The 12566-nt window shown below is 59.2% G+C and overlaps 1 protein-coding gene across 1 annotated transcript in view; it reads right to left on the reverse strand.

The window, feature by feature from the left end:
• Positions 1-11610, reverse strand: part of BOK (BCL2 family apoptosis regulator BOK) — a 14230-nt gene extending 2620 nt beyond the window's left edge. The window contains exons 1-4 of the mRNA XM_032761238.2: positions 11470-11610; positions 10768-11016; positions 8356-8484; positions 33-196 (exon numbers count right to left, since the gene is read on the reverse strand). Coding sequence (XP_032617129.1) covers positions 33-196; positions 8356-8484; positions 10768-10987 — 513 coding nt within the window. The 5' untranslated portion in view covers positions 10988-11016; positions 11470-11610. The remainder of the gene's footprint in view (positions 1-32; positions 197-8355; positions 8485-10767; positions 11017-11469) is intronic.
• Positions 11611-12566: the final 956 nt, after the last annotated feature.

Raw genomic sequence — 12566 nt, forward strand, 5'->3', positions numbered from 1 at the left:
CCCCCCCACCCCCCGGGCACTCAGGCACTCACCCATCCTCCGCGTCTCCGCAGCCAGGTCGCCAGGGTCTTGCGCACGAACTCCCCCAGGCAGTCCACGAGGGCGTGGACCATGGCAGGCTGGGCCTGCCTCACACAGTCCACGGCCAGCCCCGCGGCCACCGCATACAGGGACACCACCTTGCCCCATGTGATGCCTGCAGGGAGAGAGATGGTCAAGACCAGGACTTGAATCCCGCCCAGGGGAGCACTTAAGGAAGGGGCTGGGCCTCTCTGAGCCGCTGTCCTGCTTGCCATCCAGCTAATGACCAGGGACCATCCCAAGGGGGGACCACTCCCTGACAGGATGCCTGGCCAGCTGGCCACCTGCCCACCGTCTCAGGTAGTTCTCGGGCAGGCAGGTTTCTCGGCCTCCACTGTACACCTGCCCAGCCCATGTCTGTGGCGGAGGCCGCAGGGACAAGTCGGGTGAGGCGGGGGAACTGAGGGCAGCAGCAGATGGAGTGAGCAGCCAGTGGCCTCACGGGCGGCACCCCTGGTCTGCCTGTTCCCACGACAGGCCTGGCATCCACATTTTACATATAAAGAAGCTGAGGCCTGCGGAGAAATTGCCTTCCCCAGACCGCTAACCTGCTGAGGCTGAACTGAGATGGGAGCAGCCTTGAAACAGAAGACAAAAGATGGCGACAGCGGGGGAAAGAACAAAAGGCAGGACACGATGCCTCAACACGGAAACACGTTTTATACATCAGCGAGAAAAGAGGGGCTTTCAAAAGAACTACGAGCACAGAACTGGAACAGCTAATTCACAAAAGAAAATTTAAATAAGAGACACGAAAAATGTTTACCTTCATTAATAACCAAAGAACGGCAAATTAAAACAAGATGTAATCTGTTGCATTAAAAGCTTTTAGGCCAGGCGCAGTGGCTCACACCTGTAATCCCAGCACTTTCGGAGGCCAAGGCGGGCAGATCACAAGGTCAGGAGTTCAAGACCAGCCTGACCAACATGGTGAAACCCTGTCTCTACTAAAAATACACAAAAAATTAGCCAGGCGTGGTGGCACGCGCCTGTCATCCCAGCTACTCGGGAGGCTGAAGCAGGAGAATCGCTTGAACCCGGGGAGACGGAGGTTGCAGTGAGCTGAGATAGTGCCAGTACACTCCAGCCTGGGCAACAGAGCGAGACCTCGTCTCTAAATAAATAAATAAATACATGCTTTTAAATGGCAGTGTGAGGATTCAGGCAACTGCACAGCCTGTAAACCTTGGTGGGAAGCCCAGCTGGAGGGCACTGGCAATATCTGAACGGCCACAAAACATGCAGCCTGGCAGTGGTCCCTGGAGGGAGTGAGCAGTGGTCCCCGGAGGGAGTGAGCAGTGGTCCCCGGAGTGAAGCGGCGCAGCGGTCCCCCCGGAGGGAGTCAGCAAGGAAGTTATCCCCGTGAGGAGCCAGCAGTGGTCCCCGGAGGGAGTGAGCAGTGGTCCCTGGAGGGAGTGAGCAGTGGTCCCCGGAGGGAGTGAGCAGTGGTCCCTGGAGGGAGTCAGCCTGAGGACACTGCACATGCAAAGATGAAGCACTGCTCTCCGATCCACCCTCATACAGCAGCCAACCTGGATTTGTTATGAAAACATAAATCAGCTCAGTCACAGATGTTCACAGCAGCCAATTCACAATTGCCAAAAGGTGGAAAGAACCCAAGTGTCCTTCAACAGATAAATGGATACACAAATGTGGTGGATGTTACTCAGCCACAGAAGGCAGCCAGGCGCAGTGGCTCACGCCTATAATCCCAGCACTTTGGGAGGCCGAGGTGGGCAGATCACCTGAGGTCAGGAGATCGAGACCATCCTGGCTAACACGGTGAAACCCTGTCTCTACTAAAAATACAAAAAATTAGCCGGGCGAGGTGGCGGGCGCCTGTAGTCCCAGCTACTCGGGAGGTTGAGGCAGGAGAATGGCGTGAACCCAGGAGGCGGAGCTTGCAGTGAGCTGAGATTGTGCCACTGCACTCCAGCCTGGGCAACAGAGCGAGACTCTGTCTCAAAAATAAATAAATAAATAATAAGTAAAAGAAGGCACGGGGCTCTGAGGCAGGCTGGGCATGGATGGGCCTCAAAAACACACACTGGGTGGAAGCTGCCGGGCACAAAAAGCCACACAGAGTGTGAGTCCGTGGATGCAAAATGTCCACAACAGTCAGGGACAGAGCTGGGATGCAGGCTCGCGGCTGGCAGAGGGCAAGGGGTGGGGGACGGCGGTGGCAGCCAAGGGCACAGGCATTCTGGGGTGATAAAGACCTCCTGAGGCTAGAAGCTAGTGGCTGTTCCACACTGTGAATGTGGCAGATGCTGCTGAATTGCACATTTTTAAGTGGATAATTATGTCATGTGAGTTTAACGTCAATTAAAAGAAATGGGGAAAAACACAAATCAGACCATGTCACTCCCCTGCATAAAGCTCTCGTGTTGCTGTGACTTCCCGTGTCCTTCACAGTAAACCCAAGTCTGAATTCCCAGCTGAGCTGGCCCCTGGCAGACTCCAGCCCTTTTCCTGCCACCCCGACCTCGAAGGTGCCCTTGTCATTGGTGGGACACGCACACCTGGCACAGCCCCTGCTCTGCCCGCTGCACTTCCCCACCACATGGGGCTGTTCCTCCTTCCAGGGCACGGCCACGCGGGGAGTGGAGCCTGATGTCAGCATTGCGTGTGGCTTGCGGGACAACTTGTTCTGAGGTGTCCGATTCCATCAGAACATAGTGCATTCCATGCCGGGCGCGGTGGCTCACGCCTATAATCCTAGCACTTGGGGAGGCCGAGGCAGATGGATCACCTGAGGTCAGTTCAAGACCAACCTGGCCAGCATGGTGAGACCCGGTCTCTACTAAAAATACAAATATTAGCCAGGCATGGTGGCGGGTGCCTGTAGTCCCAGCTACTCAGGAGGCTGAGGCAGGAGAATCGCTTGAACCTGGGGGGCAGAGGTTGCAAGATCACACCACTTCATTCCAGCCTCGGCAAAACAGCGAAAATTAAAAACAAACAAACAAAAACCAACTATGTTCCGAGTGACAGCCACATTTCCACTCCAGAGGGGTGGATGGGAAAGAAAGACAGGAAGACAGGAGTGCAGAAGCAATAGCCTCAGCGTCCACTGTGTCCTTCCAGCTCTTCTGTGTCTTTTTAACTGATATCATTCCATTACCATAAAATTAATCTTTTAAAACTGGAGTATCTTTGAGCATATCCACAAAGTTGTGCAACCATCACCTCTATCTAATTCTAGAACATTTTCATCATCCCAGAAGAAACCCCATGCCCATTGGCAGTCATTCCCTATTTCACCGACAGCCCCTGGCAGCCACTCATCTTACTTTCTGTCTGTAGATTTACCTACCCTGAATATTTCATGTAAGTGTAATCACACGGCTTGTTCATTTTGTGTCTGGCATATTTCACCGAGCACAATTTCACGGTTCATCCACACGGTAGCAGTATCAGTGTTTCATTCCTGTTAATGGCTGAATAATATTCCACAGCGTGGATACACTACATTTTGTTTATCCATTTATCAACATCCTTTAGCCAATAACCTTTCGGGTATTATAAAGAATGCTGCTATGAACACTGACGCATGTTTGTGTGTGTGTGTGTATATAAGTTTTCGTTTCTCTTGGGAACACAGCTGGGGTAGGTTTGCTGGGTCATAGGGTAACCCCACGTTTGCCTGTTTGAGCAACTACCAGGTTGCTTTCTCCAGAGCAGGTGCACCATCTTACATCCCCACCAGCAGAGTACAAGAGCTCTGCTTTCTGCACATCCTCGACAACACTTGTGGTCATGTGACTTTTTTTTCTTTTTCCTTTTTTTTTTTTTTTTTGTGAGATGGAGTTTCGCTTTTGTTGCCCAAGCTGGAGTGCAACAGCACGGTCTCAGCTCACTGCAACCTCCACCTCCCGAGTTCAAGCAATTCTCCTGCCTCAGCCTCCCAAGGAGCTGAGATTACAGGTGCCCACCACCATACCCGGCTAATTTTTCTATTAGTAGAGACGGGATTTTACCATGTTGGCCAGGCTACTCTCAAACTCCTGACCTCAGGTGATCCACCCACCTCGGCCTCCCGAAGTGTTGGGATTACAGGCGTGAGCCACTGCACCCGGCTTTTTTTTTGTTTTTTAGAATAGGGTCTCTTTGGCTGGGCACGGTGGCTCATGCCTGTAATCCCAGCACTTTGGGAGGCCGAGGCGGGTGGATCACCTGAGGTCAGGAGTTTGAGATCAGCCTGGCTGACATGGTGAAACTCTGTCTGCTAATAATACAAAGAATACTAATAATACAAAAATTAGCTAGGCGTGGTAGCACACACCTGTAATCCCAGCTACTCGAGAGGCTCAGGCAGGAGAACCGCTTGAACCCAGGAGATGGAGGTTGCAGTGAGCCGAGATTGCACCATTGCACCTCCAGCCTGGGCAACAAGAGTGAAACTCCATCTCAAAACAAACAAACAAACAAACAAACAAACAAAAATGGAAAAAAAAGAAAGAATAGGGTCTGCATCTGTCACCCAGGCTGGAGAGCAGTGACACAATCTCTGCTCACCGCAACCTCCGCCTCCCGGGTTCAAGCGATTCTCCTGTCTCAGCCTCCCGAGTAGCTGAGATTACAGGCATGTGCCATCACGCCTGGCTAATTTTGTATTTTTATCAGAGACAGGGTTTCTTCTTTTTGGTCAGGCTGGTCTCAAACTCCCGACCTCAGGTGATCCACTCACCTCGGCCTCCCAAAGTGCTGGGATTACAGGCGTGAGTCACTGCACCCGGCCATTTTTATTTTTCTTATAATAAAACTATAATTAGAAGAATTATATAAAATTACATATGTAGTTATAGAAAATACAATTCAAATTCAAAGAAAAAAATAAAAACTATTGTCAACTTTTAAATGGGGAGGAAAACTGAGTTCTACCACTTTGGAAATGAGATTTTCCAAAGTCCTGAGCGGGAACTTTGAAGCCCTAAATGAAAACAGCCAGAAACAACATTTGTTGGCCTCTGCCTTCGTGGGGGGCTCCTGGGGCTGGAGACTTGGAGACCCCCACGGAGCCCTGCCCTGCAGCCCTCACGCGGCTCATATCACTAGCCAAGGCCCCCGCCCTGAGGTGCCGGCTGTGCGGCTTGCCTACAGTGGAGGGGCTGAGCAGGGCGCACACCCTCAAGGGCACCTGCTAAGAGGAGTAGAGGGAGGAAGACCTGGGGGTCAGAGCGTGCAGGGATGGCTGGCGTGGGAAGGGCCTCAGGCAGGGAGGCAAGGACGTGTAAAGCACTTGGAGGCTGGAGGCTTGCCCTGTAGACAAAAGGGCCCAAGAGGACTGGGATGGACAAAGGTGAAGGGGGCTGGGGGTGCAACTGTCAGTGGGCCTGAGGGGCAGAAGGGGCGGCTCTGCCCTAGCTCCCTAGTCAGCTGGCTCTGGTTCAGGGAGGTTCAGAAACCTGCTGCAGGTCACGAGGCTCTTGGGCTTCAGCCTGTGTGGCTCCCCTCAGGCAGGGCCACCTCAGAGTAGCAGCAGGTGGGGGTGTGGGGGCTGCCACATGGCCAGAGCCGGGCCTGCGTGGGACAAGCCTGGGGCGCTGGGTGGGGTGGGGGATGCTGACCACAGGGGAGTGGGCTCCAGTTTTCCAGTGAAAACAACAAGACTTAAACTGAACTCTACACATGGCCCGGGCCACCTGGCTGGTGCCCCCCACATCCCCCGTCAGCTGTGTGCCCGCTCGTCCCGCCATCACCTTTCCCCTCAGCCCTCCCGGGCCCCCAGGCGCCCTCCCAGAACCAACCAGAGCCTTCCTAGGCACCGCCCCCACCTCAGGCCAGACCCTGTCCAGGCAAGGCCGGGCGGGTAGGGGCATCCTGGCCCCATCCTCTCCCCCTGCTGAAGGGGGAGGCGCCCCACCTCTGGGCAGGCTGCTGCATTCTCAGAAATGACTGTTCCTTTTAAAGCCAGCCTGCAGCTCGTAAACCCAGCGGCCCCGAGACAGACACCCGGGTGGCCACCCACGTGCCGGCGTCGGCCAAGGGAGGGCTGAGAGTGGTCGTCAGCCCAGGACGCCTTCCACTCCTGGCTTCCTTCCTGGGCCCCACCCACTGCCTGCCCCGTGCCTGCCTGGGTCACCCTGGGGGCGGGCACCAGCTTGCCAGCTCCTGCCACCATGCTTCTGCCACCCACTGTGCCGTGGACCCTGCCCCCTGCCCACCCGGTCCGAGCCACACCACCTGCCCACTCTCCAGCCCCTACCCATATGCACCCCCAGCCAACCCAGGTCTGCCCCATGACACGCCTCAGCCTGGCCTGGGCCCGGCCCCGGCCCCCCACCCTTAGCTGCCACTGGGGCCTTGGGGCCAAACTGCCAACGAGGATTCATTTACAATCTCCCAGAGGGACACAGGAGCAGTGACAGAGTCCAGGCTCTGAGGCCACCCCAAGGAGCGCCAGACAGGGAGTCTGGCCCGTACCCAGCTCCGTTCCGCCTCCTGACCCCACACCACAGCCTGAGGTCACTGCCCCTCCCCAGGTGTGGTCTGAGGCACTCCAGCACGTGCTGCAGCAACAAGACAAGCCCGGAGGCAGGACCGGACCCCGCCTGGACTCCCATCCCAGGACTCAGCCTTCCCTCTCCAGCAGCCTGCGAGGTCGCCGCTGCGTCCCAGCCACGGTAACTTCTGTCCAGGGAGGTCAGCAGTGAGTGTGGCACTGGAGAGGCCGGATTCTGTCAGAAAACGCTCGCAGCCCCCGCCACCTTGGCCTCCAGCCGAGGGTGTCAGCCCCGCTCTGTCCCCATCTGGCTGGCCCACCAGGGGTCGGCGGAGATGTCTGGGAGAGGAACTGGAGGTCACCCCGCAAAGGTGGGGTCTGCCTGAGCGAGAGGCAGCGGTCCTCACGCTCCTGGCCTCTTGCCCTTGCCCTCCAGTGGGTGGAGGTGCCGAGGCTATCTGAAGACCCCTGGCTCTGAGGTCCCCCCTTGGTGTGGGATGCATCTCCCACAGCGAGGGTGTGGCTTCCTCTGGCGCCTCTGTCTGATGCCTGGCTCCTGCTGCTGTCAGGACGGCCCGCAGACAAGGCAGTTGAGGCCACAGAGATGACAGCAGGCCATAGTCACACAGCTGACTGGCCACGGACCCACACCAGCTCCCAGACGAGGGTGTGCAAGGCCTCCCTGCTGTCAGGGGTGTTCCAAAAAGCCGCCTGGGGTGAACAGCATGCCCCTCCTCCGAGCTTCAGGGAATCCGGCTCACCCCGGGGTTCGCTGGCCCAGAGCTGTGCCCAGCACCTGGACAGCACTTGGAAAACAGCTGAGGGATGTGCCAGTCAGGGAGGTGCCGCATCGGGGCCGGTGCACCACTCACCCCAACAGCAGCACCCAGCGCCTGCCACACCCAGGGGCAGCTCATAGCACGGGATGCCAGGACGGGACCCAAGGTCACAGAGGTCAAAGGCAGGGGGCTGAGGTCTGCAGGGCCAGACCTGATGACACGGGGCAAGAGGACAGAAGGCCACACTGGGCAAATCCAGGCCAAGGCAGCTGGTCAAGTGGACAGCGGGCCACCAAGCAGGGGAGACAAGCCCTGAGCCTCCCGTGGGCCCAGAAGCATGTGGACAGCCGGGAGCAGCAGGAGCAGGGAGGCAGGGCCAGGAGCTGCCTCTCCAGGGAAGAGATGGGAGCGGCCTAGGAGGGTCACAGTTGAGGCAGGCACAGCCAGGTGAGATGCGCTGCTATTCTTCGGATGCCCCCGGGAGCTGGTCTGCTTGGACCTCCTGCCCCCATGCTGTCCCCTCTCCTGGACGCTGGAGCCCTGAGGCTCACCTCTGACCATCAGAATCCAGCAATTACCTGTGACTTCTGGGGGTATATCCTAACAGCCTGGCAGCATCTACTCAGGAGCTGTCTGAGAAACCTGCTCCGTGCCACTCCTCCTCGGAACACAGCACCATGCTGTGAGAAGCCCAAGCCCCGCTCGGGGGCCCCTGCAGGACACCAGGCAGCCCTAGGACGTGCCACCCCACAGGACTGCAGGTCACGTGGCCCCACTGATGCTGGACCACAGCTACAACCGCTCAAGAAGCCCGTGCCAGCTGCTCAGCATGCCCAGCAGCCTGCAGAACCACAAGAGACCCTGAATGCTGTGGTTTGAACCCACGCTAGTGGCTGGGCAGCTCCTGACACCTGCAGCAGCGAGATGGCACCGGTGGGCACTGGGCAGCGCCAGGATGGGTGGGGGCCAGCTCGTGGGGTCCCTGTGAGCCTGAGCCACAGACCCTAGATCCCTCCCTGAGGTCCCATGGGACAGGCAGACTAGGCATACCTGCAGAGAAGATGTGGCCAGCCACGGCCAGGAACGCATCGGTCACCACAGGCTCAGACTGCAGGGAGATGTGCAGCTGACGCGCCACGTTGCGGTAGATGCTGGGCCGGATCATCTCCAGCTCATCCCCTGTGTGGTCACAAGAGCAGGTGAGAGGCAGCCCACGCCCCAGCTCCCTGGGACATGACTGTCTTGGGGCACACCCTGCACCTGACCCCACCTGACCATGCTTGAATTCCAGCCTGTTCCTCACTTAACTTGTCTGATTCCCACCTCCACTTGACCCCATGTGACCTCCCTTGGGCCATCCCCCAACCTTGGCCCCTAGGGACCAGAAGACCAAGGAAGTGCTGAAGGCGCCCCCAGTCCTGCCCCTCTGACGAGCCAGCCCCTAAGCCGAGCAGACCAAGCCGGTGGGGCGGGAATCCTGCGAGAGCGTGGGCTGTGCCTGCTGGTGACTCACAGCCGACAGGCAGCCGAGCTGCCCAGAGCAGGACGGAGCAGGCAGGCGGCCAGAGCCCGATGTGGGGAGGGGCTGGGCAGAGAAAGCATCGGGATGAGAGCAGGGGAAAGCCCGAGAGGCTGGCTCAGGCCCTAGCATGGCTCAGGGACCGCTCAGATGCAGAGGCTGAGCCGCTGTCCTGGGCCACCCGCACTGCCACACCCCCACCTGGGCTGGCTGAGCCGCTGTCCTGGGCCACCCGCACTGCCACACTCCCACCTGGGCTCTTGCTGCCAAGGGGACGTGCTTGGAGGTGGCACTGCATCAGCCCCGCCCTGGCAGCCGAGGATGGCCCCCATAGGCCCGCCGCCCCAGTGCTGCCTGTGGCGCCCTTGGCAGCAGCAGTGCACAGGCACGGGTCAGATGGTGCCGAGAATGCCACAGGGCCCTGGGATTGGGAGTCCCCAGCCCGGCCAGTTCTCCAGCCAAAGCAAACAGGGTAATGCTGCTGACTGGACCATCTCGGCCGATAAAGGCTGCTCTGTATCTCATTAATTAAGATCTGGAACCAGAGCAGAGCCCAGGAGAGGCTGGCCAGGGGCGGGGGATGACATGGAAATTCCCAGGCCTGACCCGGCAGCTCCCAAACACAGACCTCCGGGGCTGCTGCAGGCTGGCTCCAGACTGAAGGTGGGGACACAACTCGGGCTTCTTCCTGTCTGCGCTGCCCGAGGGCAGGGAGACAGCGCTGGCCTCGAGGGACTGACCCTGAGCAGCTGTGAGGGCAGATGCAGGTCCAAGCTGTGTCCCTCTGGGGCCCCCCTGGACATCTGGGACTTCTTCCCAGCCATTCCAGGGGTCTGGCATCATCTTCTCAGAAGGCGACTAAAAGGATCCCCTAGGGTCATTCTCAGAGCCCGACTAGAGGCAGCAGCAGGCGGCGAGTCTCATGGAGTCCCACCAACCCCCTAGATCCCACCCAGAGACCTCTCCCTCCTTCTGAACTTCTCAGATGGGACTCCACCTCCTCCTGGAGGCTCTGTGCTGGTCCCCATGGATTCTGCCTGCACCCCACACACATTCCTGGGCAGGCCAGGTCTACACAGCTTTGCTCTCTGGGCCCAGCCCACCACGTAAGGGCAGGGGCCACCTAGAGCCCATGCCAGCGTCAGCCTGAGAGGAGGCAGCGTGTCCCCTCACAGGGTCGTGCCCTCCGACTCCAACCCCCTGCCTGGAGAGCCACCAATTCAGTTTCACCTCTGCTGTCACCTCCCCTTCCCGGGCCACAAACACCCCATGTGCCCTCTTCGGGCATCACATAAACATTCACAGGTGACGGCCGCAGCCCAGCTGTGGTGAGGGGACTTGACAGTCACAGCGGGGCTGGTCCCTCCCTCTGCGGTCCAGACCTTGGAGACGGTGGGGGCAGCCAGTGGGCCCTGTGTGACCCCAGAACCGAGCACCCCCAGACGTCCTCACAGCACCAACGAATACTGAGGTTTTGGCTACCCAGCCCGGTGGGCGCAGTTTCCAATTGGGGGGCCTCGGAGGCCTCGTTATCCAGAGGGCAGCGGACGGGATCTCGGCCAGTAACACCCAGAATCTGTTTTCCAAAATAAACATCGGGACACGTGCTCCTACAAAGGGTTTCTGTGCCCAGCTGAGAACAAGGGTCACTGTGGAAGCTTAACCACCCACTAATAGATTATTCTTTCTGGAGCTTTCTATTGTTTATGGCCAGCATGACTGAAATCTGGGCTGAGCAGGCAGCTGATGGGGGGGCCTGTGGCGTGGGAGGCCTGAGAGGGCAGATCCGGGAGCACCCGCCTGGGTGGCCCTGTCCCGAGCGCCTGGCCGTCCCAGGCAGGGGGTGGGCGCCCCTGGGCCGACCCGCTATCTCGGCCTCAGAGGGAGGCTGCGGCCCAGCAGGGGAGGAGGCACAGCTGGGGATCCCGCCAGGGCGCACTCACCCAGGCGCAGCAGCACCGCGCACACCTCGGCCAGGCGTCCCGGGACCGGCGCGGCGCGCTCGGGCGCGCTCCAGGAGAGGCCGGCGCGCAATAGCCGCGCGTGCACGTACTCCCGGCCCAGCGCCTTGGCCTGGGCCACCAGCTCCTTGTCGGTGGGCGAGCGGTCAAAGGCGTCCATGATCTCGGCGGCGAAGACCGAGGAGCGCCGCAGCACCTCCATGGCGGCGACGCGGGTGGGGGGCGCCGCACCTGCGGGCACAAGCGCTCAGCCGGGTGGAGGGGGGCGGCGCGGGGAACGGGGCGCGCGGGGCGCCGGGCTGGGCGTGGCCCTCGGGAAGGGCCGTAGCCCGCGCCGGGTCCGCTCTCGCTTTTTGTGCCCCAAATCTTTAAAAACCCAGCGCCACCTTCTTTCAGGGCCCGAATTCAGCTACAGACATTCCCCGCGGCAGCCAGGGACCGGAGGGGCCGCGGGGAGACGGCGGTTTGCTCCGGGGCCGCCGGGCCCGCCCTCGAAGACGAGTGCGTGGGCGGCGGGGGCGGGGGGCACAGCCCAGCGCGTCCCCCACGGCGACCGCCCGGACCCCGGCCCTCCCCGCCCCCGCCCGGGGCCGCCCACCTCCGCCGCCGGCGTCCCGCGCGCGTGTCCCCGGCCTCGCCGTCCCCGTGGCACCCCGGCACGGACGCCACGCCCGCCGCGCTCACCTCTCCCGCCGCATGGCGCGGGCGCCGGGGTGGAGTTCTGGCTTCAGGATCTGCTCGCCGCCGCCGACGACCTCGACCCTTCCATTCAGACCCGCGAGGACGCGCGCCCCGCCCCGGCGCCCGCCCCGTCCACGCCCGAGCCGGGAGCGCGAGGTCCGCGGGGCTTCCCGCGCTCTCGGGGGGCTCCGGCCGCGGCGTCGGGGGCCTGGGCAGCGAGGGTGGCACCGCGCGACTCCCAGCCGGCGAGAGGCTGGGCTTGGGGCTTGGCCTTCTAAGGGAAAGGCAACCCCCGGGGGCGGAGTCGGGGAGACGCGGCCCGAGCTTCCCCGACCGCCTCCCCGCTTAAGGAGGACCGGGCGAGTTCCCTGGATGCGCCCGGGGAAGGCGACCAGGCCGGAGCGGGCCCCGCAAGGCGGAGCAGTGGGGACCCAGAGCCAGCCCCAGCCGCCTGGGTGTTCGCCGGGGTCCGTTTGAAAATTGGGTTGTCTTCTTCGTTCGTAGAGGTTCTTTCCAGAGTCTGGATACGTGTTCTTGGTCCGGACGCACGCCCTTTGTATTGTAGATGGATTCTTGGATTCGCATTTATTGAAGTTATTGCAAATATTTTCCTCTATTTTGTGGTTTACTTTTGCTTTGAATGAACAGGAGTTACTTTTAGTGATGTCCAATTTATCAGTCTTTTCTTTATGGTTAGTACCTTTTTATTAGGGTATCCTCCTGTATTTCCTTTTAGAAGCTTGTTTTAGGGCTCATATTTAGATCTGTGATTGATTACATGTTAATTATTGTGAATGGTGTGGTACGGGGCTAGAGCTCATTTTTTTCCGTGTAGATATCCGATTGGCCTGGCATCATTTATTGAAAAGCATCATTTTTTTTCCACCGAATTGGAGGAGTCCCCAACATCTCAACATAAATCAACTGGAGAGAGAGAGAGTGTGTGTGTGTGTGTGTGTGTGTTTCTGTTTCAGAACTCTATCCTACTGGTTTATTTCTTTATCCCTGAATCAACCTCACACAGTTTGAACAATAGGATTAACCAACTTGACCTAATTCACATATGTACAACACTATAAAATACTTACTCTTCCCATGTG

This window comes from Hylobates moloch, unplaced genomic scaffold (assembly GCF_009828535.3).
Source record: "Hylobates moloch isolate HMO894 unplaced genomic scaffold, HMol_V3 SCAFFOLD_1, whole genome shotgun sequence".
NCBI lineage: Eukaryota > Metazoa > Chordata > Mammalia > Primates > Hylobatidae > Hylobates > Hylobates moloch.